This window comes from Salmo salar, chromosome ssa15 (genome assembly GCF_905237065.1).
Source record: "Salmo salar chromosome ssa15, Ssal_v3.1, whole genome shotgun sequence".
In the NCBI taxonomy this organism is placed as follows: domain Eukaryota; kingdom Metazoa; phylum Chordata; class Actinopteri; order Salmoniformes; family Salmonidae; genus Salmo; species Salmo salar.
In genome coordinates, this window is record NC_059456.1 from 46441759 (window position 1) to 46466707 (window position 24949).

A 24949-nucleotide genomic window follows, 5' to 3' on the forward strand; every position below is an offset into this window, starting at 1 on the left:
AAAACTTACCTGCATAGGCGTGTGTGTGTGTGTGCATATGTGTGTTCCCATATGAGAGCCCACAGGCGGCGAAAAGCCCTGTGGATGAACCATCCATCCAGCGTGGTCCGATTGCTCTAGTTAGTAGTAGAGGCTCCTGAGGTTGAACCAGCATACTTTTCCTACTTTTAGACAAGTGAGGGACTATAATTGGTGTTGCACTGCTGTATGTCACAGTCATATTCACTAAGAAGTAAACAGACAAAATGGGGAGGGACTACCTTAACTTGTCCAATAAGAAACTATACATTTTTTATTTTGGTTGCAAAAGGTTTTGCTACGATGTGCACTAATATTAATACAACCAAGTTGAATCGGCCAGGAAGGTGTGAAAAAGCCTCAGGGGCCAACACATTACACAGCGTTCTACCGAGCGGCTCCTCTACAGGATGAGTTTAAGGAAGTGGACAACGACAGCCTAGCGTATCGTGACAAAAAGGACAGACAAATGTCAGCTGTGTTGTTAGCCTGTTCAAGTGATGCACTGTGATGTGTCATATGAAAGTGGACTACAGTAGACCGAAGAGAATACAGCATTAGATGTGAGGTGGGTAGTGAACATACCCACTGGGCACAGACGTCAATTCAACGTCTATTACACGTTGGTTCAAAGTCCTTTCATTGAAATGACGTGGAAACAACGTTGATTCAACCCGTGTGTGCACAGTGGGTAGGGTCTCAGAGCACAGAGTGTTGTGTTTTTTGTTTAGTTCAGCGTTTCTTCTCGATGCATTCTCAGTGTAGCCCAGCAGTTACCCATTAGGGGCCTTATGTATCATGCGTCTAAGAGTAGGAGTGATGTTATAGAATGTTGCCTTTTAGATCCCAATTATTAAGATTACATGGACAAGGGGGACCTGATCCTCGATCAGCACTCCTACTCTTGACACGCTTGATACAAACGGCTCCTGATTCAACTAATCCATCGCATGGTGATTAGTTGATTTGTTGACGAGTTGAATCAACAGTGCAGGCCAAGAACAAAAATGTGCACCTCTCGAGGTGGTTCCTGATAGGGGATTGAGCGAGAATGCTAATATAGCCAGGTACCATTGCATTTCATTGGATTTGGGGATAGTTCATCCAATTTTAATAATTGGGGGGGAATGTACCTCAGTCTTCCTGCTGGTGCTCCCTTCTTCCTCCTCTCCCACTCTCCTCTCCTGCAGTTCCCTGCGTGCCATCATCTGGAGCGCCTTCACTTCGGGGCTCTTCCGTGCCTCTCCCACCTTCCTCTTCTCCTCCACTTCCTCTTCCACCACCTCCTTGGAGTGATGGGGCACTTCACGTTGACCTCCGACCTCCAGTGACTTCACTTCCTGCAACTTTTCTTCCTCTCTCTTCTTTGTTTGCAAACTCCGGGATAGCTCACTCATTCTGCTCCAGTGATTCACACCGGCGACCTCGCGTTTCACCTCCCCCTCCTCCTCCTCCTCCTCCTCCTCCCACTCCTTCTTTGCCTTGGCACTGTCTTGCAGAGGCAACGCAGACCTCTTCTCCTCTACCTCCTCTTCATTTTCCTCTGCAGATTTCTTCTCCTCAGATTTCTCTTCTGGTGCATCCGTAACCTCACCAGACTCTGCCCCTGTGTAAATAAAAATAATAATAGAATATACACTATATATACAAAAGTATGTGGACAACCCTTCAAATTAGTGGATTTGGCTATTTCAGCCACATTCGTTGCTGACAGGTGTATAAAATCGAGCACACAGCCATGAAATCTCCATAGACAAACATTGGCAGTAAAATGGCTAAAGAACTAAAGAGCTCAATGACTATCAACGTGGCACCGTCATAGGATGCCACGTTTCCAACTGCCTCTGGAAGCAATGTCAGCACAAGAACTGTTCGTTGGGAGCTTCATGAAATGGGTTTCCATGACTGAGCAGCAGAACACAAGCCTAAGATCACCATGCGCAATGCCAAGTGTCGACTGGAGCTCGCCGCCATTGGACTCTGGAGCAGTGAAAACGAGTTCTCTGGAGTGATTAATCACGCTTCACCATCTGGCAGTCCGACTGACAAATCTGGGTTTGGCAGATGCCAGGAGAACGTTGCCTGCCCGAATACATAGTGCCAACTATAAAGTTTGGTGGAGGAGGAAGAAGGGTCTGGGGCTGTTCACGGTTGTGGCTAGGCCCCTTAGTTCCAAGGGAAATCTTAACACTACAGCATACAATGACATTCTAGACGATTCTGTGCTTCCAACTTTGTGGCAACAGTTTGGGGAAGGCCCTTTCCTGTTTCGCCATGACAATGCCCCCATGCACAAAGTGAGGTACATACAGAAATGGTATGTTGAGATAGGTGTGGATGAACTTAACTGGCCTGCACAGAGCCCTGACCTCAAACCCATCGAAAACCTTTAGGATGAATTGAAACGCTAATTGCGAGGCAGGCCTAATCACCCAACATTAGTCCCCGACCTCACTAATGGTCTTGTGGCTGACTGGAAGCAAGTCCCCGCAGTAATGTTCCAACATCTAGTGGAACGCCTTCCCAGAAGAGTAGAGGCTGTTATAGCAGCAAAGGGGGACCAACTCCATATTAATGCCCATGATTTTGGAATGAGATGTTCGATGAGCAGGTGTCCACATACTTTTGGTCATGTAGTGTATCTTTATTCATCCAATTGCATGGACATTTCATTGTTTCTTGATAAAATCTTACATTTACATTTACATTTAAGTCATTTAGCAGACGCTCTTATCCAGAGCGACTGCTGCCAGTTGGCTGAGCAGATGTCTGCCTTTTACATTCTAAATTATGGACACGTGGTCAAGGGCATCATTCCCCCAAAAACCTGAGGGGGCACAAAGTATTTTTCAAACACCTGAAACAGCTTTTTTCCTGTAATCTAGAGCCATAATCATTATGCTTAATTCTATGTCATAAATACATTTCATTGTATCCAAGCATACTTCTTGAGTTGTCTGTATCCTCCAGTCAGGTGGATCTTTTTTTTAAAGAAAATAAATATGATTTTCTGCATCTCTGCCTCAATCCGGGTAAAAGATTGAAAGGAATGTGAATCTTATTCAGTACATTAGTAATTGCTTGCTTTTCTAAAATCTACAAAGCTAGCTACTCTAACTTGATTGCCTGAAATGGCTTATTGGTAGCTAGTTATGAGTTTGGGAGATTAGGAACCTATCTGGGCTAGCTAAAGCAAACTTCATAAAGTGGCTAAGTGTCTAGTAGTATACAGAGAAACAACAAAAATGTAAAAAGTAAATCTATATTTAGTTTTTTAAACATGACACATCTGAAAGGGTCTGTGCTTTCTGGGATCCGTGGAACGTCCCTACCCCCTATTAAAATGGTTAAGGTTTCTAGTTATGGTTAAGGTTTATGGTTAAGGTAGGGATTAGGGTTAGGGGACACGTGCCCGTGTCCTGTATGGGCATGACACCTCTGCATTTGGTTACAGCCCTTAGGGAGCCTCCTTCCCTGCATACAACCTATGGAGGTACAGAGATCATATTGTACCGGCCCTTGGAGTGACCTTTGTCCAAATGTTCCCTTATGCTCAGTTGAATAGTCACTGGGACTTGCTGGTCATACTAGAACCTTATCCTGGCCTCAACCTTAGAAATAGCCAGTTGGCGAGTGGGCGGTTGAAGGACTGGGGATGTCTCTCTGTCCTAAAAATCTAGAAATAAAATATACAAAAATAACATATGGCCTAGTTCACATGCTTGCTCATCGCTTATGATTATATTTTCATTTCTTTCCTTTGCCTAAATCTAGCCTTTAGATTTGAATTCCAGGGGCGTGCAGTCAATCCGTAGCCATGGGATGTATTCCAAATGGCACCCATTCCCTATATAGTGCACTACTTTTGACCAGAGCCCTATAGATCCTGGTCAAAAGTAGTGCACTATATAGGGAATAGGGAACATGGTGTCCTTTGGGAGGCAACCCTGCAGTCCAAGTGCTCTGTCTTGTTGGTAATGTTCCAGTATCCATTATCTAATCAAACCGGGCCGCTGTGCGGGGAGCACTCAAACTCATCAGATAGATGGAGCCGCTCCTATCCATCATCTGCTCCCACAGTGCATGGTCACAGTCTCACCATCAGTCTCCACCTCTTTTTCTCTTCCCTCTCTCCCTGCATTCTTTCTCTCACTGCAGTGCGTCTCTCGTTCTATTCTCTTATATTTGATTCATTTTCTCTTTCTCGTACACACACACACACACACACACACACACACACACACACACACACACACACACACACACAAACAAACAATGCCTCCCTCCTGATCCTGCTTTCTCTGCCTGACTGACCTCAGTACCCCAGAGAACAGTGTTTATCTAATGGATTGATTTGGCACTTAGCTAGAGCGGTCCACTATTTAATCTTTATGACACCTCATCATCATAGTTAATCCTCCTCCGGGTGTAGTGTACTAGTGAAGTGTAGTCGAGAGGGAAGCTAACTGCAGCCACGTTCATGCTCACTTCAAAGCTTGCAAGTGCACTTACAAGATGATGGTACCTGCTCGCAGCCTGCATAGCTACCAGATACCAATTAAGGTAGCTAGTGAGAAGCGGGTAGACTAGCGATGTCTGGGTTTTTAGAAGAGTCTTTGCCTCCCTTTTTTTTCTTGGGTTCAACTGTGAACAATAGCCATGTAAGACATTCAATATATATATATGTCTAATTGGCCAATCATATGGTTCATTACAGCGCAAGTATTCAATTCGCTCCGGGGTGAATTTTCCCCTAGGTACAGATCAACTCCCCACCACCCCAACCGCCAATCTTAACCTTTACCATTAGTGGGTTAAAATGCAAAACTGACCCAAGATCAGCTTTTAGGGTCAACTTTACCCTACTCCACTCAATTCTACAGATGTGGTGTAGTCAAGAGATGTCCATGTACTCGATATGCGAAGGCCTGAAGACCTGCGTCTATAATGTCACCGTCAATGCGCTTGTACAGCAGTTCTTACCTTTCTTATCCAGAGTCACGTTTCCTCCCTCCTCGCCGTATTCTCTTGAGCTCGCACGCTTCTCCTCATCCCCCTCTTCTTCTTCTTCTTCTTTCTTTTCAATCACATCCACATCCTTTTCCTCCTCTTTCCCCTCCTTGTTCATGGCATCTGAGATACGGTTGTCAGGGGTCTCGTCCTTTTCTCGCTTCTTCTCTTCGCCTTTTCTGATGATCTCGTTCCTCTCACGGGATGACTCTCCGTCCCTCTCTGCACTGTTCTCCGCCTCTCCTTCACCCTCCCCTTCTCCCTCTCCTCCGGTCCCCCTCTTCTGGGACAGGATAGACCTCTCGCCGGGTCCCCCCAGAGTGGCCAACATCGATCGATCTACGAAGGAGATGAAACATAGAGAGATACCATTTCTCTAAATGATTTTGTCAAGGCAGCAAAAAGACATTCAATGAAGTTGTAAATCAAATCGACGTTTATTGGTTGAAAACACAGTTTAGCAGATGTTATAACGGGTGCAGTGAAATGCTTTAGTTGCCAGCTCCTTAAAATTGAAGTAGAATGTCAAACATTAGTAATAGTAAAAATAACTAAAGAAAAAACAAATATCAGAAAGAATCCAAACTACAATCCAAATAACAGACAGTATAATATTTTGTTTTGCCACTGTGCTTCTACATCTACATTGCTTGCTCTTTGTGGTTTTAGGCTGGGTTTCTGTATAAGCACTTTGTAACATCTGTTGATGTTGAATGATTGATAGCTACTTCTGAAGCACATGTTGTGTTCTAGAAACTAATATTTAACCCTGTAAAGACATTTGTTTATTATAAAAAGCTAAAATGTTGATACAAAAACCTTTGTCCTTTGTGGCCTTTATGTTATAGTATACTATGTGCTACAACACGTCTCGTATTGAATCCCGGCCCTAGTGTTAAGAGTGTGAATAGCCACTGTCAAGGACAAGGAATTAAAAGCAGAGCACACGGACCTCCCTGCCTGCCTTTCAATTATGAAACTGGGAGCAATGAGCCATTGCACTGCCCAAACATCCATCCAACAGATGGACTACATTTAGAAGGACAATAGATTGACTACACTTCCCAGCAGGCAGTGCAGTTAGCAAGGCGCCACAAGGGTGTGAGGTGAACCGTTCTGAATGTTGCATATAGACGTTTTATGAATAGAGCGGACACAATTCCCTATCCTACCTAACCGACAATCACATCTGTTCTATACACTATATTTCGATCTGAATAGTCATGATTAATCTGAAATGTGAAAAGGAGAGGAAGGTGGCCACATCCTCTGATGTCACAGAATGTGCAGATATTTTCTCTTTCATAGTTTAGATATGACATATTTAGAAATATGCCATAGCAACAACAGAAAGACGCAAAGGATGACGGTCACGTGTGGCAAATGGCTTCAGACACAGCCCTATGTCCCAAATGGAACCCTATTTCATATGTACTGCAAAATAGGGTGCTTTTCATATCTAATACGAAGTATGTATTTTTGACTATGGGATAGGGTGGCATTTGGTACTCACTTTTGCCTTTACATCCCCTGACGTACGATCAGACAGCATGCACAAGTGGCCGGCTTTAAAGCAGCGGCCAATCAAAATGTAAATGTGCTCTTTGACTGATGGCCAAGAGGCGAATCCCCTGTGTACTTACTTATCCTGACATCAGCAGAACTAAAACTGACGGTGAATATACTATGGGAGCTGCCGAAATTAAATTGGAAATGCAAATTGAATAATGAGTAAACCTTGTCACTTACCTTAATGCAACCTATGGCAACAAGCCATAAATAAGTCCTCGGGCTGTCATGACATGGTGCATCAAGGCCCGTTTTCATAAAGTGTCTCAGAGTTGGAGTGCTGGTCTAGGATCAGTTTTCCCTTTTAGATCATAATGATTAAGATTGTATGGACATGGGGGACCTGATCCTAGTTCAGAGCTTTGTAAATACGGGTTCAGATCATTTCAAGTCACCTAAGCTTACTTACCATGTGGCGCATAAGGCCCACAGAATTAAACAGAACACAGTATATTGTATCTCTATGATAAGACCTCCACAAGGATGTGCTAGAATACCATATTAGGCAGGATCAAAGAACTTTCTTTTCCCACATGAGAAAAAAAAAATCTGCATGATGATTAATCATATCCTCACTTTTGTGTTGTTAGGTAATCTCTGTAGACAGACGTAGTAGTTCTGGGTTGCTGAGCTTAGTTGTTAGGCAGTGTTCATGCTTAAATGTGCCTGTAGATTAACAAACCTCTCGTGTGTGTGGGCAGTGGGCCATGTTGGATGTACCATCTGGAAAATTTGATGGATGAAATCTTATCACAAACATGTTACCTAGTACCTGCTAAAGTTAAACAATTTTACTAAAGTTAGCCAACGTCTGTGAACTTTGTCTTGCTGAACAATCCTTTTTAATTCTATGGGGTTTAGAGAAGAGAGAGAGATAGCGAGAGAGAGACAGAGACTCCCTGTCCCAATTCTGTCTATCAGAACCTTTAGAGCCTGTGTGTGTACCAGCAGCTCCCTTCTCCCAGATGCCATCTACTCCACACAGCACTGGGGTCAGACCTGCTTAGCTGACACAATGTCCCAGAACATTGCACAGCAAAAATAAGGGATGTATCAATTTCATAGTGTGCCTTTTGGCTTGTCCAGAATTGAACTGCATCTTTGTCTATAAACAGGGTCTGTATCTCTCTCTCTCCCCCTCTCTACCGCACCTGCTGTCTCGACCTCTGAATGCTCAGCTATGAAAAGCCAACTGACATTTACTCCTGAGGTGCTGAACATGTTGCACCCTCTACAACCACTGTAATTATTATTTGACCCTGCTGGTCATCTATGAACGTTTGAACATCTTGAAGAACAATCTGACCTTAATGGTCATGTACTCTTATAATCTCCACCCGGCACAGCCAGAAGAGGACTGGCCACCTCTCAGAGCCTTGTTTCTCTCTAGGTTTCTTCCTAGGTTTCTGCCTTTTCTAGGGAGTTCTACATCTGTATTGCTTGCTCTTTGGGGTTTTAGGCTGGGTTTCCGTATAAGCACTTTGTGACATCTGCTGATGTAAAAAGGGCTTTATAAATATATTTGATTGAATAACTACTTTTGAAGCAAATGCCACTAGCATCCGTCCTATTGGCCAACGTGCCATCATTGGAAAATAAACTGGATGATCTACGATCAAGACTACCTACCAACAGGACATGAAAAACGGTAATATCTTATGTTTCATCGAATCGTGGCTGAACAACAACACGGATAATATAGAGCTGGCTGGGTTTTCCGTGCATCGGCAGGACAGAGCAGCTACGTCTGGTAAGACAAGGGGCGGGGGTGTTTGTCTATTTGTCAATAACAGCTGGTGCGCAATGTCTAATATTAAAGAAGTCTCAAGGTATTGCTCGCCTGAGGTAGAGTACCTTATGATAAGCTGTAGACCAAACTATCTACCAAGAGAGTTGTCATCTATATTATTCGTAGACGTCTATTTACCACCACAAACCAATGCTGGCACTAAGACCGCACTCAACGAGCTGTATAAGGTCATAAGAAAACAAGAAAATGCTCATCCAGAAGTGGCGCTCCTTGTGGCCGGGGACTTTAATGCAGGCAAACTTAAATCCTGTTTTACCTCATTTCTACCAGCATGTCACATGTGCAACCAGAAGAAAAACAACTCTAGACCACCTTTACTCCACACACAGAGATGTATACAAAGCTCTCCCTCACCCTCATTTGGCAAATCTGACCATAATTATATCCTCCTGATTCCTGCTTACAAGCTAAAACTAAAGCAGGAAGTACCATTGACTTGCTCAATACGGAAGTGGTCAGATGACGCGGATGCTAAGCTACAGGACTGTTTTGCTAGCACAGACTGGAATATGTTCCGGGATTCCTCCATTGGCATTGAGGAGTATACCACCTCAGTCACCGGCTTCATCAATAAGTGCATTGACGACATTGTTCCCACCAAGACCGTACATACATATTCCAACCATCTGGAAAGTTTGATGGATGAAATCTTATCACAAACATGTTACCTAGTAACTGCTAAAGTTAAACAATTTGACTAAAGTTAGCCAACGTTTGTGAACTTTGTCTTGCTGAACAATCCCTTTTAAGTCTATGGGGTTTACACCTGTGGAACTGGCACCCAGAGAACGAGAGAGACACAGAGGGTAACTGACAGCCATTGGAAAAGACATGGGCAGAGAGAGATAGCGAGAGAGAGAAAGAGATGCTCCCTGTCTCAATTCTGTCTATCAGAACCTTTAGAGCCTGTGTGTGTACCAGCAGCTCCCTTCTCCCAGATGCCATCTACTCCACACAGCACTGTGGTCAGACCTGCTTAGCTGACACAATGTCCCAGAACATTACACAGCAAAAACGAAGGGATTTATCGATTTCATAGTGTGCCTTTTGGCTTGTCCAGAATTGAACTGCATCTGTCTATAAACGGGGTCTGTATCTCACACACACACACACACACACACACACGGCTGGCCCTAAGCATAAGGGACATACTGCTAAGAGGCGGCCATGGGGCCCCTGATCCCCAATTTTTGTTTTAGGAACTCAGTCCGGGTCTCAACTTACTGTTGAGAGTTAGAATAGTAGAATACACACGGTGTAATTTGTGCATCAGCAGTTTTTCTCTTATGTCAGTCACTGACAGTCACTCAATTATCCCTTGTCAGCTAACATTTTTTTGATTGGTAAATTAGCCATCTAAACTTATAGTATTCATGGTGGAATTACCGACTGGGCATGCAGGGCATGTGCCCAGGGGACCTGATTTTGTTAGTCACTCATATCATATTAAGTCATGAAATTTGCTTAAAAACTGCTAAAAATCTCTCCGCCCTATGGCAAAATGTGTAGAATTGCAGGATATGATATGTAAAACTGCTGATTTTTCTCTCTGCCCCATGACAAAATCTGTAGAATTGCAGGAAATGAACCTTAAACCTTACATTTTTTTCACTTCTCAGTCAAGAGGGGGGCCACTATTTTCTGTGAGGTGGGGGGGGGGGGGGGGGCAGCTAAATTCCACTTTATAGATCCCCCAAAAGGTTAGGGCCAGCCCTGCACATAGAGACTGTCACAATATCACAACTTGACTGTAAAATGGCAAACTTGACAGGGATTTGGATTTTCAGTCATCATGAGGCAATGCTGTCATATGGCAATTTTACTGAGAATGTGTGCTATTGGGACTCACCTGCAGCCTCATCTATACCCTGAGGACCCTGTGGTTTCTTAGTCACATGATCTGCCGTGATGTCAACATGCTGCTGAGCTCTCTCATTGGCTCCTGTCATTTGGAGGGGAGATGAGTGTTGTGACTGCAAATATTTAGACTAATTTATTTTGACATATACTTACAATACATCTCCTAAAATACACTTATGATTGCTTATTGTAAAGTGTCTTTGGGTTTTAGAAATAGCTATATTATTATTGTGGCTGTTTACATGATTGACAAACTAAATTAAAAACAATCAAGAGAATTATATTTCAAACACTAAACTATTTACTTCATGCTGAAAACCATTTATGTGAAAGGGAACAAGAAACCCAATCAAATCTAAGATGAACAGAACAAAGTCAAATTCTGATTACATCACAACAGTTGTGTGACATCACTCAAAGATGATGTAACTTCCTGATAGGGTTGCCTTGTATCCCCCGCCACAGTGAAAAGTCAGTCAATACCTCACCTTCAACGGCAATGTCCTGCAGCTCCTTGAGGAAGTTGCGGTGGCGGAGGATTGACACAAGCCTTTCATCTGCAAAGGAAACCATATATCTTAACCTTTATTTATCAAAAAAATTCCATTGAGGTCAGAAAACCTATTTTACTAGGGAGACCTGGCCATTCAGCAACGCATAAATACTTTAATTGTCCAAGCAAGCCAGCAATGTCCCTGGGCAAATGTACAGGTATATTTCTCCACTTTGGTTGTTCGTGACAACTCAGCACATTTGCTCCCATCTCTAAAAAATTAATTGAAATGTACTGCCTCCAAAGCAGAAATCCAAATTAATCATTTTGGCCCAAAGAGTGGTTTCCAGTGAATTACAGCATCAGAGCTTTTCCCTTTCTGCTGACCCAGAAAGAATGTACAGAATGAGGCAGGCATTCAAGAGAACTACTGCTTACTCTGTCTTTCTTCAGGGTCATTCTTTCTTTCGTTTGTTCTTTCTTTCTCTCCCTGCCTCTCTCTCTGTCTTCCCCTTCCTCCCTCTCTAAAATCCATCTCTTTATGGTAAACACATTTCTCTTGCTGTTTCTCTTCTCTGTCTGATCTTACTACTAGGTAATCCTTTCTCCCTTGTATTTCCCTCCCTGCCCGTCTATACTGTATGTCTCCCTCTTTGTTCTCTCTTTTTAGTGCCCCTTATTTTTCTTTTCCCTCTCCTGTACATATTACCTCAATTACCTCGACACCGGTGCCCCGCACATTGACTCTGTACCGGTACCCACTGTATATAGCCTCGCTATTGTTATTTTACTGCTGCTCTTTATTTATTTGTTACTTTTATTTCATATTTTTTGGGAGTATTGTTCTTCAAACTGCATTGTTGGTTAAGGGCTTGTTAGTAAGCATTTCACTGTAAGGTCTACACCTGTTGTATTCGGAGCATGTGAAAAATACAATTTGATTTAATTTGATTTGCCTCTAACCAAATCACCTCCAATCTCCCCCCCTCTCTTTGTCTCTCCCCTTTCTCTCTCTCGCTCACATCTGCTCAGTCTATTTTTCCTACTGAGGGGTTTCATTTCCCAACCGCAGCCCCATCCTGGTAACAATAGCCAGTAATGAGTAATGCCCTGAAAGATTTTTCTCAACAAGGACAGCGTCAAGGTAACACAATGGCTGTAATTGAATAGCCCCGGCCCCGACTGCTCTGCCGAGTGCACATATGGAGAGCTCAGACCTGTGTCGCAAATGGCACTCTATTCCTTATATCGTGCCTTACTTTTGACCAGAGCCCTATGGGCCCTGGTCAAATGTAGTGCACTACTCAATATGTAGGGATAAGGTTCCATTTCAGACTTTCCTGAGTTGTGTGCATCCATGGTGAAAATGAAAGCAAATATTAACTTGCATTAGGTCACAATTGGTGACAGTGAGTGACAGTGACTCCTTTGAGATACCAGAAAAGATATGTCTCTAGACACTGATCTAAGGTGATTTTTGCATTTTTCTCTGTTAATGAAGTTGTGGTGATTAAGTTAGGGAGTGTGAGCTGATCCTAGATCTGTACCTAAAAGCGTATATCTGGAGCCGAGGTCCCTGGGAGGGATTGGGAGTGGTTTACCTGTCCTTAGTATGTTCAGGCACTCCTGACTGACAGCCAAACGGTGTGGCCTCGAGAGCACATCAGCGAGAACCTCCACGATGCATTTCATCACCTGAGGGGGGCAGAGCGGACACACGGTCAACGGATAAACATGGCATCAGTGTTTTCCCCTTCCCCGTTTTCCCCCTCCCGTCATGGTGTTAGCCTCCAGACGTCAAATGTGCTCATTAAAGTATTGCCAGGGAGAGAAGGATGCAGTCTGATAGACCAAAGACTGTCTCAGGTCTATAGCTGGACTTTGTAGTGTGCTGTAGCTTTATTCCAGTTGCAAAGTAGACAAAATAAAGAGACATGTATATGCATTATTCTGTTTTGATTGCTCACTGTCGTGGCAATAGCAGTGTCGCTGTGTTATTGTACATTTACAATACGTAAATAAGATATGTAAGTACAATATGTAAATAGATGATCGTACACGAAGATAGCACCCTGACATATTATCATTGTGTTGCATGAGAGACTGTAGCTTCACAGATTTTTGTGTTTGGTGATGCGTGAAAAATGATATCTGTACAAATCCCATTCAAGGTATGGAACTGATATTCACATTTTTCGCACATCGTGTTCAAATAAGTGGCTTTGTTGAGCTTCACAATATGTATATTTTTATACTTTGTATTATTTGGTCATGATGCGCGAAGAGTGCTAATATCGGTACCAGGACTTGGATGGAATTTGTGCCACAAATGCTAAAACGTTCGCATTTGGAAACAGTGGCAGTGAAACTATACAAAAACTTGGATTGTTGTCAAACCTTGTCCATAGACTGCTTACAGGGTAAGGAAACCAATATGTTATTTAGGTGAACTATCCCTTTAACAGGTAATCTATGGTAACATATATATATATATATATATATATATATATATATATATAGTATTTTAGATTTTTTTTTATATCTGTGACCATATTGACCATGAGTTTTTAGTGGATAGACTATATGGTTAAAATGAAAATAGCCTAATTAATAAAGAAAACATCTAATGAACAGTGACATTATTTTCGATTAACTTTTTTCACAACTGCCACCAGTTTGGCACCAAAACATTTACAACAAAGACATATTGACACAGTAAAATAAAAGAGTGTAAATTTTTTTTACAAATAAAGGAAATTTCATGCATATTAAACCCAAATGGTATTCGCTAAGTTGATGGTTTATATTTAGGATATCTAATTTTAGGATATCTATTTTTAATTTTAAAATCATCTTATTTTATTATTTTATCTATTTTACATGTGATAAAGAACAAAAATATTGAAAGTTACCAAAATTCTGGTAGTTTACTGGTAAACTTTGAAAGTTATGAGAAATATACCCTCCCTTTGCAACTCTAGTCCTGAAACATACCAAACAAAGTGTTTTTGATACAAACAGGTGTGGACTGAGACCAGAAATCAGCTCTGCCATTTCTAACCCACCGGACCATTTTTTTCTTCAAGGCCCACACACTGGACCATTTTATTCCTTGAGGCCCCATTATTAGGTAGATAATGATCATTTTGAGCAGAAAAAAAACAGGTTAGACAGGCCCACTGGGCAAAAAAAATGACCAGCCCATCTGGCATTTGCCCCCAAAAATGCCAGATGAGTGCCAGTCTGGCCCTGATTACAAACCCCATACACAAAATGTAATATAAAGCTGACAATATCGTTAAGCTATTCCTTGAAAACGATTCTTACCTCGACATCCTCTTTCTCAAGGTATGTTGGCGTCACGGGCAATGAGAGAACTACGTGGGGAAAGAAAAATATGATTAGCGAAAACGTCATGTCTCGCAGCCACCCATAGTTATTAGGTTAAGGTCTACCAATCAATAGGTACATTGTCGTCTTTAGTTTAGGATACGTTATTCCTTAACATTTTCAGCTAAATATATGGTCAATTATATAGCCTACAGTTGGGACGAGGGCAAACATATTTCTCATGAAAAATATCGACTTCTGCACTTCTGTCGCCAAGCGGATAGGCCTATTTGTTCAGATCGCCGATAGCGCCCATCCGAAAAGGATTCGGGAGCGCTTGCCGCTGTCCTTGGTGCTAGACCAAATGACAACTTCAGACATTCCCGCAGCTACACAACCCGCTAACTTTAGTGGAATCACAGCTATAACTTGAAGAAATATGAGTCAATCCCAACATAATACAATTTCTCTTACCGCGATTAACCAATATTGTCAAAATGAGGTATCCTCTCGCGATCATCGTTGCAATAAAACGGGCAGGAATAGCAAACGTCAAAAGCTTATTCAGAATGGTAGCTCCCCTTCGATTGTGTGTGGAAAGAGTCGATAAATTATGGGTTCATTCTATGTGCAACTTGACCGCCCTGGTTATTTCTGGCGAGCTGCGTTTTTCAGTATCAGGGGTCTACCTCGCTCAAGCCTTAATGTACCACGAACAACTTGCTGCAACTGCACCTGCATTTTTATATGGAGCTTGCTGAGGAGGAAATGACATCACCGCTAGGAAAATAACTGTTTAGCCTACACCTTTCAACCAACACACCTTTGTTGATATTTAAGGCGAACAGAGGTGGGGAGCAGTTCAAGACTGGGTGCTATAGGGGGGTCCCGGGATATTTGTTTTGTGAAAGCAGCTGTTAATTGGGCAATTCTGAGGACTCCTAGGCATTTGGCCAGGGTGGAATTAAAATACAATCACAAGTCAGGTGTATGCAGAATGCTTTGAACGTTGAATGAATGGAAGCTTGTGCAATAGGGAGTGACAATTGAATGCAAGCTTCACACCAAAAAATGTAATTGCTAAAAAATGTATAGCCTGTCTATCTACAGTATGAGTAACATGGTTGACATGTTATGCTCAACCTGGTCGGTTTCCCACTACAATGCACCAGAAAATGGCCTAAAAGAGTAGAACCAGTCACCTGCTTGTATACTATGATTTGACTATTAGATGTTTAATGTTTTCTTTTGAAAAAAAATATTTGAAAAGGAATAGCTTCACCATATATAGTTCAGTTCAAGTAACAGGGTTAACCTTTACATGGATAGTTCGGGATTTTGGAAACGAAAGCCCTTTAACTACATTCACAGAGTCAGATGAACACATGGATAACATGTGGATGTCTCTGCACACAGGATGAAGAAAGTTATGGTTTCGCAAGCCAACGGTAACTAGCGTTATCGCAGTGGCTGGAAGTCTTTGGTATCTGCTAGCATGCTAGCTGACTCTGGAGAAGTAAATAAAGGGCTTCATTGTCAAAATCCGGAAGTATCCCTTTAAAATGAGGGACAAACATAAATGAATCACTAATCACATGAAATAAACAATAAAACCTCAAAAAGGACTTTGTCCAAGCAACAAAATAATTTGAGATTTACCATGATGGTGAACTTGAAGAAATGTTTGGATAGAGTGGGTTGAAATCTTCCTCGAAGTGACACAGAGTTGACTGACGGGGGATGTCAAAAAGCTGCATTTTTAGCAAGCATGTTGGAGGTGGAACGAGTTAGAGCTGTGGAATTTACAAGCGGCTCCTTGCATTATACCTAAGGCAGATATTGCCATTGGCTGCACGGAGTCGCATTAAGAGACATTTCTTCATGTTTGGACACTTGAATTTGAGATGTAATCTTCACATCGATTATGCTGATCGAAGTCCTTATTATTTCGTTTAATGATTTTAAATGTGAACGTAATTATTTCTATATAGCCTACACATTCTCTTTCTGAACTTCTAACGTGAGTGGGACAGTGTGGCTTATTCATGACAATAATCATGCACAACCGATTTGACAGCTCTAACGCAGTTACACCTCCAGACACCGCCAAAACATCAGCTATGGGTGTGTCGGCTGTGCCAGGTTAAAGCTTGATCTGATTGAATGTAGGCCTAATACTTCTTAATGAGAAAGTAATCAAAAAGTAAAAAAATAAAAATGTAAAAAAAACAGCATTCAAATGGTCAAACATCCAGAAAGATCAGCACCATGTAGCTTTTCAAAACCCATGTTGATATTGATACAAAATAAATCCCATCCGCTGGTATTTCTTCAACATATTCAACTTCCCATTGTTACACCTGAGACATGCTACAAAGCAAGTGTGTCATTAGAAACCTTACAATGTGCTCTGAAATATGACTAGCCTAGTTATTATATTTTGATCACAATTTTCTTCCATTGATTTATGATTACTGAAAAACATCAATATAATTTCAAAAGTACATCCAGCAATCACCAGCAGAGGGAGTTAATTTTCACTGTGCTGGTTCGTTAAAAATGGATAATAATGGATCGTAATTAATAAAAAAAACAGAAACGCCACTCTGGGCATTTTAATGTGATTGTGGAGTAAATTGTGTAAAACACAATTTTTAAATATGAATGTTTATATTTTTCAGTAGGTAAGTATCAACATCTAAACATCTAAACAATACTCATATTTCAGAGCACATGGTAAAGTTTGAAATTACAGCAAGTCTTGCTTAGATCTACAGACTAAGGGTTGTAGTGTCTTATAGGAGATCTGGGTAGTAAAGTCAAAATGTCACAAATATCCGAACTTCGATGACCAAAGTTAATCAATAATAATCTTAATGATTTTAAATACAAATGTAAAATATATATGCCTCCTTCAAAGTACCTTTCCTTGGATTACATTTCAGGAAGATCCAAAACGTCATGATAAGATTTGGACCAAATTCACATGAAATGTCTCATTTACAATGACATCACACATTTTAGCCGCTCTTGGGGCTAGATTCAATCTGAACCAAGGAAGATCAGCGTTATAACGGATTGAGCCGACATATGCAACATTTACTGTGAATGCAGTACGAGGCATGGATCTTCTGCGGTCCGGATTGGATCAAGGCCTAAATCAGATTTGTTTGATACAAGACTGCCATCTGAGTGCTCAAAGGTTATAGTTTGACTTCAGTTTGTCACACATGAGAAAATTTTAGGTTAAAAGTTGCTCTTCAAATGAATTAACACACTTCATGTTCAATGCTAGCCCTATATCATATTAAATGTCAATCAACATGATTTAAAAATATATGTTTAAGTTTATTGATATCAATCTTAAAACACATCTCATATATTTAAACTACAAGACAAAGCTCTCATCAACAACATACTGAGGACAGCAACTCAAATGTCCTGTGTGTCAAACCAATGAGCAGAGACTCCTGTCGCTCAGAAATCCACTAATTGCAGTCTGTTAGACAGCGATGTGGGCTTCTTAAAACATTCTACTAGTTAAAGTGCATTAATTGACTCATATCTTATTCACCCAAGAAAGATGTCTCCACGAAGTTAAATAATCTGCCTCTCAATCTTCTGTCTGACGACCTTCCCCTACACTGCCACACCGTGACCTATTTCACCTGTCTTGTGCTTGTCTCCACCCCCCTTTCCCCCTGTGCATTTATACCTGTGTTTTCTGTTTGTATGTTGCCATTTTGTCTTGTCTCGTCAAGCCTACCAGCATGTTTTTCCCCGGTACTCTTGTTTTTCTATTGCCCCTGTTTTTCTGGTTTTGACTACTCTGCCTGCCCTGAGCCTGCCTGCCGTTCTGTACCTGTCTGACGCTGCCCTAGATTACTGACCTCTGCCTGCCTTTGACCTGTCATTTGCCTGCCCCCTGTTTCATAAATAAACATTTGTTATTTCGAACTGTCTGCATCTGGGTCTTATCCTGAGTTCTGATAGTACGAACTGACCCAGCAGACTCGGACTAGCTCCGCAACGCTGTCTCCTCCCAAGAAGCCACCATTGGGAGGCACGAGGAGTTACTTTGAGATCTTATGGAAGGATTCCAGACCTAGGCAGAATGCCATGACCGTGCCTTGAATACATTGCTGTAGCAATTCCGCGGATTATCTGTTAGGCAGCAGGCCACGACAGTAATCTCCCAGCCCCTCAGTAACCCCGCTGTCAGCAGCGCGTCTCTCCAGGCCACAGCTGCTTCCTGAGAACCCCGCTTACCTCCCCCGGAACGCTTCGCTGGAGAGTCAGAAACCTGCCGGGCGTTTCTCTCCCAGTGTTCCCTCATCTTCGAGCTGCAGCCCTTCCCCTCGGAATGCTCGAAGATGACGTATCTCATAATGCTGATGTACGGGAGGGCTCTCGCCTGGGCTACGGCGGTGTGTGACCAACAATCTGCCGTGTGCTTCAGTCCGGAGAAGTTCGTGGCTGAGGTGAAAAAGGTTTTTTATTCTACATTGTCTGGGAGAGAGGCTGCCGGGAAGTTACTCCAGCTTTGTCAAGACTCCCGCAGTGTGGCGTACTATGCGGTTGATTTCCGCACATTGGTTACCGAGAGTGCCTAGAACCCGGAATCCCTGTTTGACACGTTCCTTCATGGATTATCGGAGGAGGTTAAAGAAGAGCTTGGAGCCCGGGAGCTGCCTACGGATCTCGACTCTCTCATCGCCTTGACCATTCGGATCGATGTCGAAGTGGGGGCAGTCCTGTCCCAGCGTTCTGCCCTAGACCTTAAGCTGTGTACCTGTGCCTTCTTCTCCCATCATCTTAATGCCGTGGAGAGGAATTATGATGTGGGGAATCGAGAACTACTCGCGGTGAAGATGGCATTGGAGGAATGGAGGCACTGGTTAGAGGGGGCAGAACATCCATTAATTGTGTGGACAGCTCACAAGAACCTGGAATATCTCCGCACCGCCAAGCGTCTCAACTCCAGGCAAGCTAGGTGGGCCCTGCTGTTCATCCGGTTCAACTTTACCATCTCCTACCACCCAGGGTCCAAAATTGTAAGCCGGATGAGTTTTCATGTCGCTATAGACCCGCTGCTACACCCTTGAACCCCGAGACCATCCTTCCTACCTTGTGTCTGGTGGCTACACTCATCTGAGGAATAGAGAACCAGGTCCGTGAGGTGCAGCGTTCCCTGACTTCATGGTCCTTGACATCTCCGTGTTTGTCGCTGCCTGTATTGTCTGTGCTCAGAATAAGTTTCCCCGGCAAGCTCCGGCTGGCCTCCTTCAACCTCTTCCTGTCCCTCACCGTCCCTGGTCACATACAGTTGAAGTCAGAAGTTTACATACACTTAGGTTGGAGTCATTAAAACTCGTTTTTCAACCACTCCACAAATTTCTTGTTAACAAACTATAGTTTTGGCAAGTCGGTTAGGACATCTACTTTGTGCATGACACAAGTCATTTTTCCAACAATTGTTTACAGCCAGATTATTTCACTTATAATTCACTCTATCACAATTCCAGTGGGTCAGAAGTTTACATACACTAAATTGACTGTGCATTTAATCAGCTTGGAAAAATCCAGGAAATGATGTCATGGCTTTAGAAGCTTCTGATAGGCTAATTGACATCATTTGAGTCAATTGGAGGTGTACCTGTGGATGTATTTCAAGGCCTACTTTCAAACTCAGTGCCTCTCTACTTGACATCATGGGAAAATCAAAAGAAATCAGCCAAGACCTCCACAAGTCTGGTTCATCCTTTGGAGCAATTTCCAAATGCCTGAAGGTACCATGTTCATCTGTACAAACAATAATACGCAAGTATAAACGCCATGGGACCACACAGCCGTCATACCGCTCAGGAAGGAGATGCGTTCTGTCTACTAGAGATGAATGTACTTTGGTGCGAAAAGTGCAAATCAATCCCAGAACAACAGCAAAGGACCTTGTGAAGATGCTGGAGGAAACAGGTACAAAAGTGTCTATATCCACAGTAAAATGAGTCCAATATCGACATAACCTGAAACGTCGCTCAGCAAGGAAGAAGCCACTGCTCCAAAACCACCATAAAAAACACAGACTACAGTTTGCAACTGCACATGGGGACAAAGATCGTACTTTTTGGAGAAATGTCCTCTGGTCTGATGTAACAAAAATAGAACTGTTTGGCCATAATGACCATCGTTATATTTGGAGGAAAAAGGGGGAGGCTTGCAAGCCGAAGAACACTATCCCAACCGTGAAGTATGCTTGGGGACAATGACCCCAAGCATACTTCCAAAGTTGTGGCAAAATGGCTTAAGGACAACAAAGGCAAGATATTGGAGTGGCCATCATAAAGCCCTGACCTCATTCCTATAGAACATTTGTGGCCAGAACTGAAAAGGCTTGTGCGACCAAGGAGGCCTACAAACCTGACTCAGTTACACCACCTCTGTCAGGAGGAATGGGCCAAAATTCACCCAACTTACTGTAGGAAGCTTGTGGAAGGCTACCCAAAATGTTTAACCCAAGTTAAACAATTTAAAGGCAATGGTCTTCCCTGTGGCTCAGTTGGTAGAGCATGGTGTATGCAACGCCAGGGTTGTGGGTTCGATTCCCACAGGGGCCAGTACAAAAAAAAAATGCGTTGTATGAAATGTATGAATTCACTTCTGTAAGTCGCTCTGGATAAGAGCGTCTGCTATATGACTAAAATGTAAAAAATGCAATGCTACCAAGTACTAATTGAGTGTATGTAAACTTCTGACCCACTGGGAATGTGATGAATGAAAATAAAGCTGAAATAAATAATTCTCTCTATTATTATTCTGACATTTCACATTCTTAAAATGAAGTGGTGATCCTAACTGACCTAAGACAGGGAATTTGTACTAAGATTAAATGTCAGGAATTGTGAAAAACTGAGTTTAAATGTATTTGGCTAAGGTGTATGTAAACTTCCAACTTCAACTGTATTTCCCTGGACTTTGTCACTGGTTTGCCTCCGTCTGATGGCAACACCACACTATCCTCACGGTGGTGGACAGGTTTTCCAAAGCCGGCCATTTCTCTCCCCTCCCCAAGCTACCCTCTGCCAAGGAGACGGCACCATGAGCGGTCATGGTGCCGTCCGGATCCATGGACTTCCGGTGGACATGGTCGCCGACCCTGGTCCTCAGTTCTCATCCCAGTTCTGGAAGGCGTTCGGCACGCTCATTGGGTCATCGGCCATTCTGTCCTCCGGGTTTCACCCCCAGTCTAATTGCTAGTCGGAGCGAGCCAATCAGGACCTGGAGACGACTCTTCATTGCCTTGTCTCCGCCTACCCCACTACTTGGAGCCAGCGACTCGTGTGGGTAACGCAACACCCTCCTCTGCTCAGCCACTGGTCTATCGCCTTTCGATTGTTCGATGGGTTATCAGCCCCCGCTCTTCCCTGAGGAAGAGGTCAACATACCCTTGGCCCAGATGTTCGTCCGCCGCTGTCGCCATACCTGGAAGAGAGCCCGGTCTGCTCTTCTCAAGACCATCTCCAGGTATCGACGACAGGCGAATCGCCACCGGACCCTGGTTCCCCTTTATCGTCTCGGGCAGAGGGTACTGCTGTCCACTCGGGATCAGCCCTTCCGGGTTGAGTCCCGCAAACTTTCCCCCCATCTTATCGGCCATTTCCCCATCTCTAAGATCCTTAGCCCCTCTGCTGTTCTTCTTCTGTTGCCCCACACCCTCCGTGTACATCCCACTTTTAATGTCTCATCGATGGCCATCCGGTATACACGGTGAGGCGTCTCCTGAGTGTTCGACCTCGGGGCAGGGGATTCCAGTACTTGGTTGACTGGGCGGGTTATGGTCCAGAGGAGAGGTGCTGGGTCCCAGCTAGGAGCATCCTGGACCCAGCCCTCATTGTTGAATTCCACTGCCAACACCCCAGTCAACAAGGTATGTGCCCGGGTAGGACGCCAGGTGGCGTCCCTAGAGGGGGGGGGTACTGTTACACCCTGATCTGTTTCACCTGTCTTGTGCTTGTCTCCACCCCCTCCAGGTGTTGTCCATTATCCCCTATGCATTTCTACCTGTGTTTTCTGTTTGTCTGTTGCCAGTTTGTCTTGTCTCATCAAGCATACCAGTGTGTTTTTCCCATACTCATGTTCCTCCCTTGCCCCTGTTTTTCTTGTTTTTCCGGTTTTGACTACCCTGACCCTGTGCCTGCCTGCTGTTCTGTACCTTACTGACTCTGCCCTGGATTACCGACCTCTGCCTGCCCATGACCTGTCGTCTGCCTGCCCCGTTTTGTTAATGAACATCTGTGATTCAAACACACACACACACACACACACACACACACACACACACACACACACACACACACACACACACACACACACACACACACACACACACACACACACACACACACACACACACACACACACAATGCACTGTCATGGTTTTCACTCCATGTATTCTCTCAGGCCTTGCTTTGTTTTGAAGCATTTAACAGTCATTGCAATACGGTTTCTTCTCAATGTGTATTCTATGTTGACTATTAAATGCTCCTCATTCCCTAAAGCATTTTTAGACATACAGGACACAAACAATATGATTTCTCCCCTGTATGAATTATCATAAGCACTGTGAGCACAAAGCCAGTGGTGTAAGACGTGTCACTATCTGTCCTTGAGCTGTTCTTGTCTATTAATGATCTGTATTGTGTCATTCTGTATTATGTTTTGTGTGGACCCCAGGAAGAGTAGCTGTTGCTTTTGCAACAGCTAATGGGGATGCTAATAAAATACAAATACCAATGGCGATGATATGTTTTCGCCCCTGTCTCCTCATATTCCGATTTGAACTTGGAGTGAAATTTACTTTAGAGACGCCAAATCAAAGAGGACATGGACAGAGCTCCATTATCAGCTCTAAGGGCAGGAAATCCATGCAATTGTCCCATCCAAAATAAAATCACCTTTTATTGGTCACATACACATGGTTAGCAGATGTTATTGTGAGTGTAGCGAAATGCTTGTGCTTCTAGTTCCGACAGTGCAGCAATATCTAACAATTCCACAACAGATACCTAATACACACAAATCTAAATAAAGCAATGGAATAAGAATATATAAATATATGGATGAGCAATGACAGAGCGGCATAGGCTAAGGTGCAATATATAGTATTAAATACAGTATATACATATGAGATGAGTAATGCAAGATATGTAAACATTATTAAAGTGGCTAGTGTTCCATTTATTAAAGTGGCCAATGATTCTTCAAGTCTGTATGTAGGCAGCAGCCTCTCTGTGCTAGTGATGGCTGTTTAACAGTCTGATGGCCTTGAGATAGAAGCTGTTTTTCAGTCTCTCGGTCCCAGCTTTGAAGCACCTGTACTGACCTCACCTTCAGGATGGAAGCGGGGCGAATGGTCCCATTCAGACTTCTACCACAAGGCCTACTTCAGCCATGCTCTACTAGGTTTCTTAGGATTCAAACCTTCTCAAACAGCCTAATTCATTCTCTTTGGAGGGATAATACACTTTTCACCGTTCTTCAACAGTCTTTGCGGTACTGTATGTTTGCTCCCGTTTGGTGGGTGTGGCAAAAGTGTCCCACATGAAAAAATACAGTTATATAGTTTACTGTAGTATAAATACTGTAATATTACTATTGTAAAATATATATAGTTTTTTTTGCACACATTACTTTAGTATTTGAAAGAATGGTCATGACACACATCCATACTATCATCCCAGTCACCATAGATCCACTCCAATTCACATACCGCCCCAACAGATCCACAGATGACACAATCTCAGTTGCACTTCACACTGCACTCTCCCACCTGGACAAGAGGGGAAATAACTATGTGAGAATACTGTTCATGGACAACAGCTCAGTGTTCAACACCATAGTCCCCTCCAAGCTTATCACCAAGCTAGGGCCCCTGGGGCTGAACCCCTTCCTCTGCAACTGGATCCTGGACTTCCTGACAGGCCGGCCCCAGGTGATGAGGGTAGGCAATAACACCTCCGCGACGCTGACCCTCAACGCGGGGGCCTGTCAGGGGTCTGTGCTTAGTCCCCTCCTGTACTCCCTGTTCACCCACATCAGTAAGACCAAGGAGCTGATTGTGGACTTTAGGAGAAAGAGGGGAGAGCATGTTCCCATCCACATCGAAGGCGCTGTTGTATAGCAGGTTGAGAGCTTCAAGTTCCTTGGCGTCCACATCACTAAGGACTTAACATGGTCCACACTCACCCGCGCATATTTGGTATGGGCCAGCAGATCCTCAAAAAGGTCTACAACTGCACAATCGAGAGCATCTTGACTGGCTGCATTACCGCTTGACAATGCAATTGCACGGCCCTTGACCGCAAAGTGCTACAAACAGTGGTACAGACAGCCCAGTACATCACTGGGGCCGAGCTCCCTGCGATCCAGGATCTCAAAATCAGGTGGAGTCGGAGGAAGGCATGAAAATTGCCAAATACTCCAGCCACCCAAGCCATAGACTGTTCACTCTGCTACCGTCCGGCAAACGGTACCAGAGCATCAGCTCTCCGACAACAGCTACTAACCCCAAGCCATAAGACTGCTAAATAGTCGATTAATGGTACCCAAACTATCTGCACTAACTCTATCTTTCACTGACCCTACGCACACTCACTAAACTTTAGAAACACACCATATACACACTCACTCACACTACACTGTTACACCGACACAAAATCCTCACACACTACATACGCACACACATAGCACACACAGGCATACACACACACACACACACACACACACACACACACACACACACACACACACACACACACACACACACACACACACACACACACACACACACACACACACACACA

The 24949-nt window shown here is 43.3% G+C and overlaps 1 protein-coding gene across 3 annotated transcripts in view; it reads right to left on the bottom strand.

Annotated features, from left to right (window-relative positions):
- The window catches only part of chga (chromogranin A), a 17056-nt gene extending 1161 nt beyond the window's left edge, over positions 1-15895 (bottom strand). Inside the window, exons 1-7 of one of the 3 annotated variants that reach the window (XM_014145054.2) lie at positions 15750-15895; positions 14088-14137; positions 12362-12455; positions 10756-10824; positions 10257-10349; positions 5002-5367; positions 1152-1624 (exon numbers count right to left, since the gene is read on the bottom strand). In XM_014145054.2, the coding sequence (XP_014000529.2) occupies positions 1152-1624; positions 5002-5367; positions 10257-10349; positions 10756-10824; positions 12362-12452 (1092 nt within the window). In that variant the 5' untranslated portion in view covers positions 12453-12455; positions 14088-14137; positions 15750-15895. Of the gene's footprint in view, positions 1-1151; positions 1625-5001; positions 5368-10256; positions 10350-10755; positions 10825-12361; positions 12456-14087; positions 14138-14564; positions 14845-15749 lie in introns of those variants that run through there. The other 2 variants (XM_014145052.2, XM_014145053.2) reach the window with 2 other exon arrangements.
- Positions 15896-24949: the final 9054 nt, after the last annotated feature.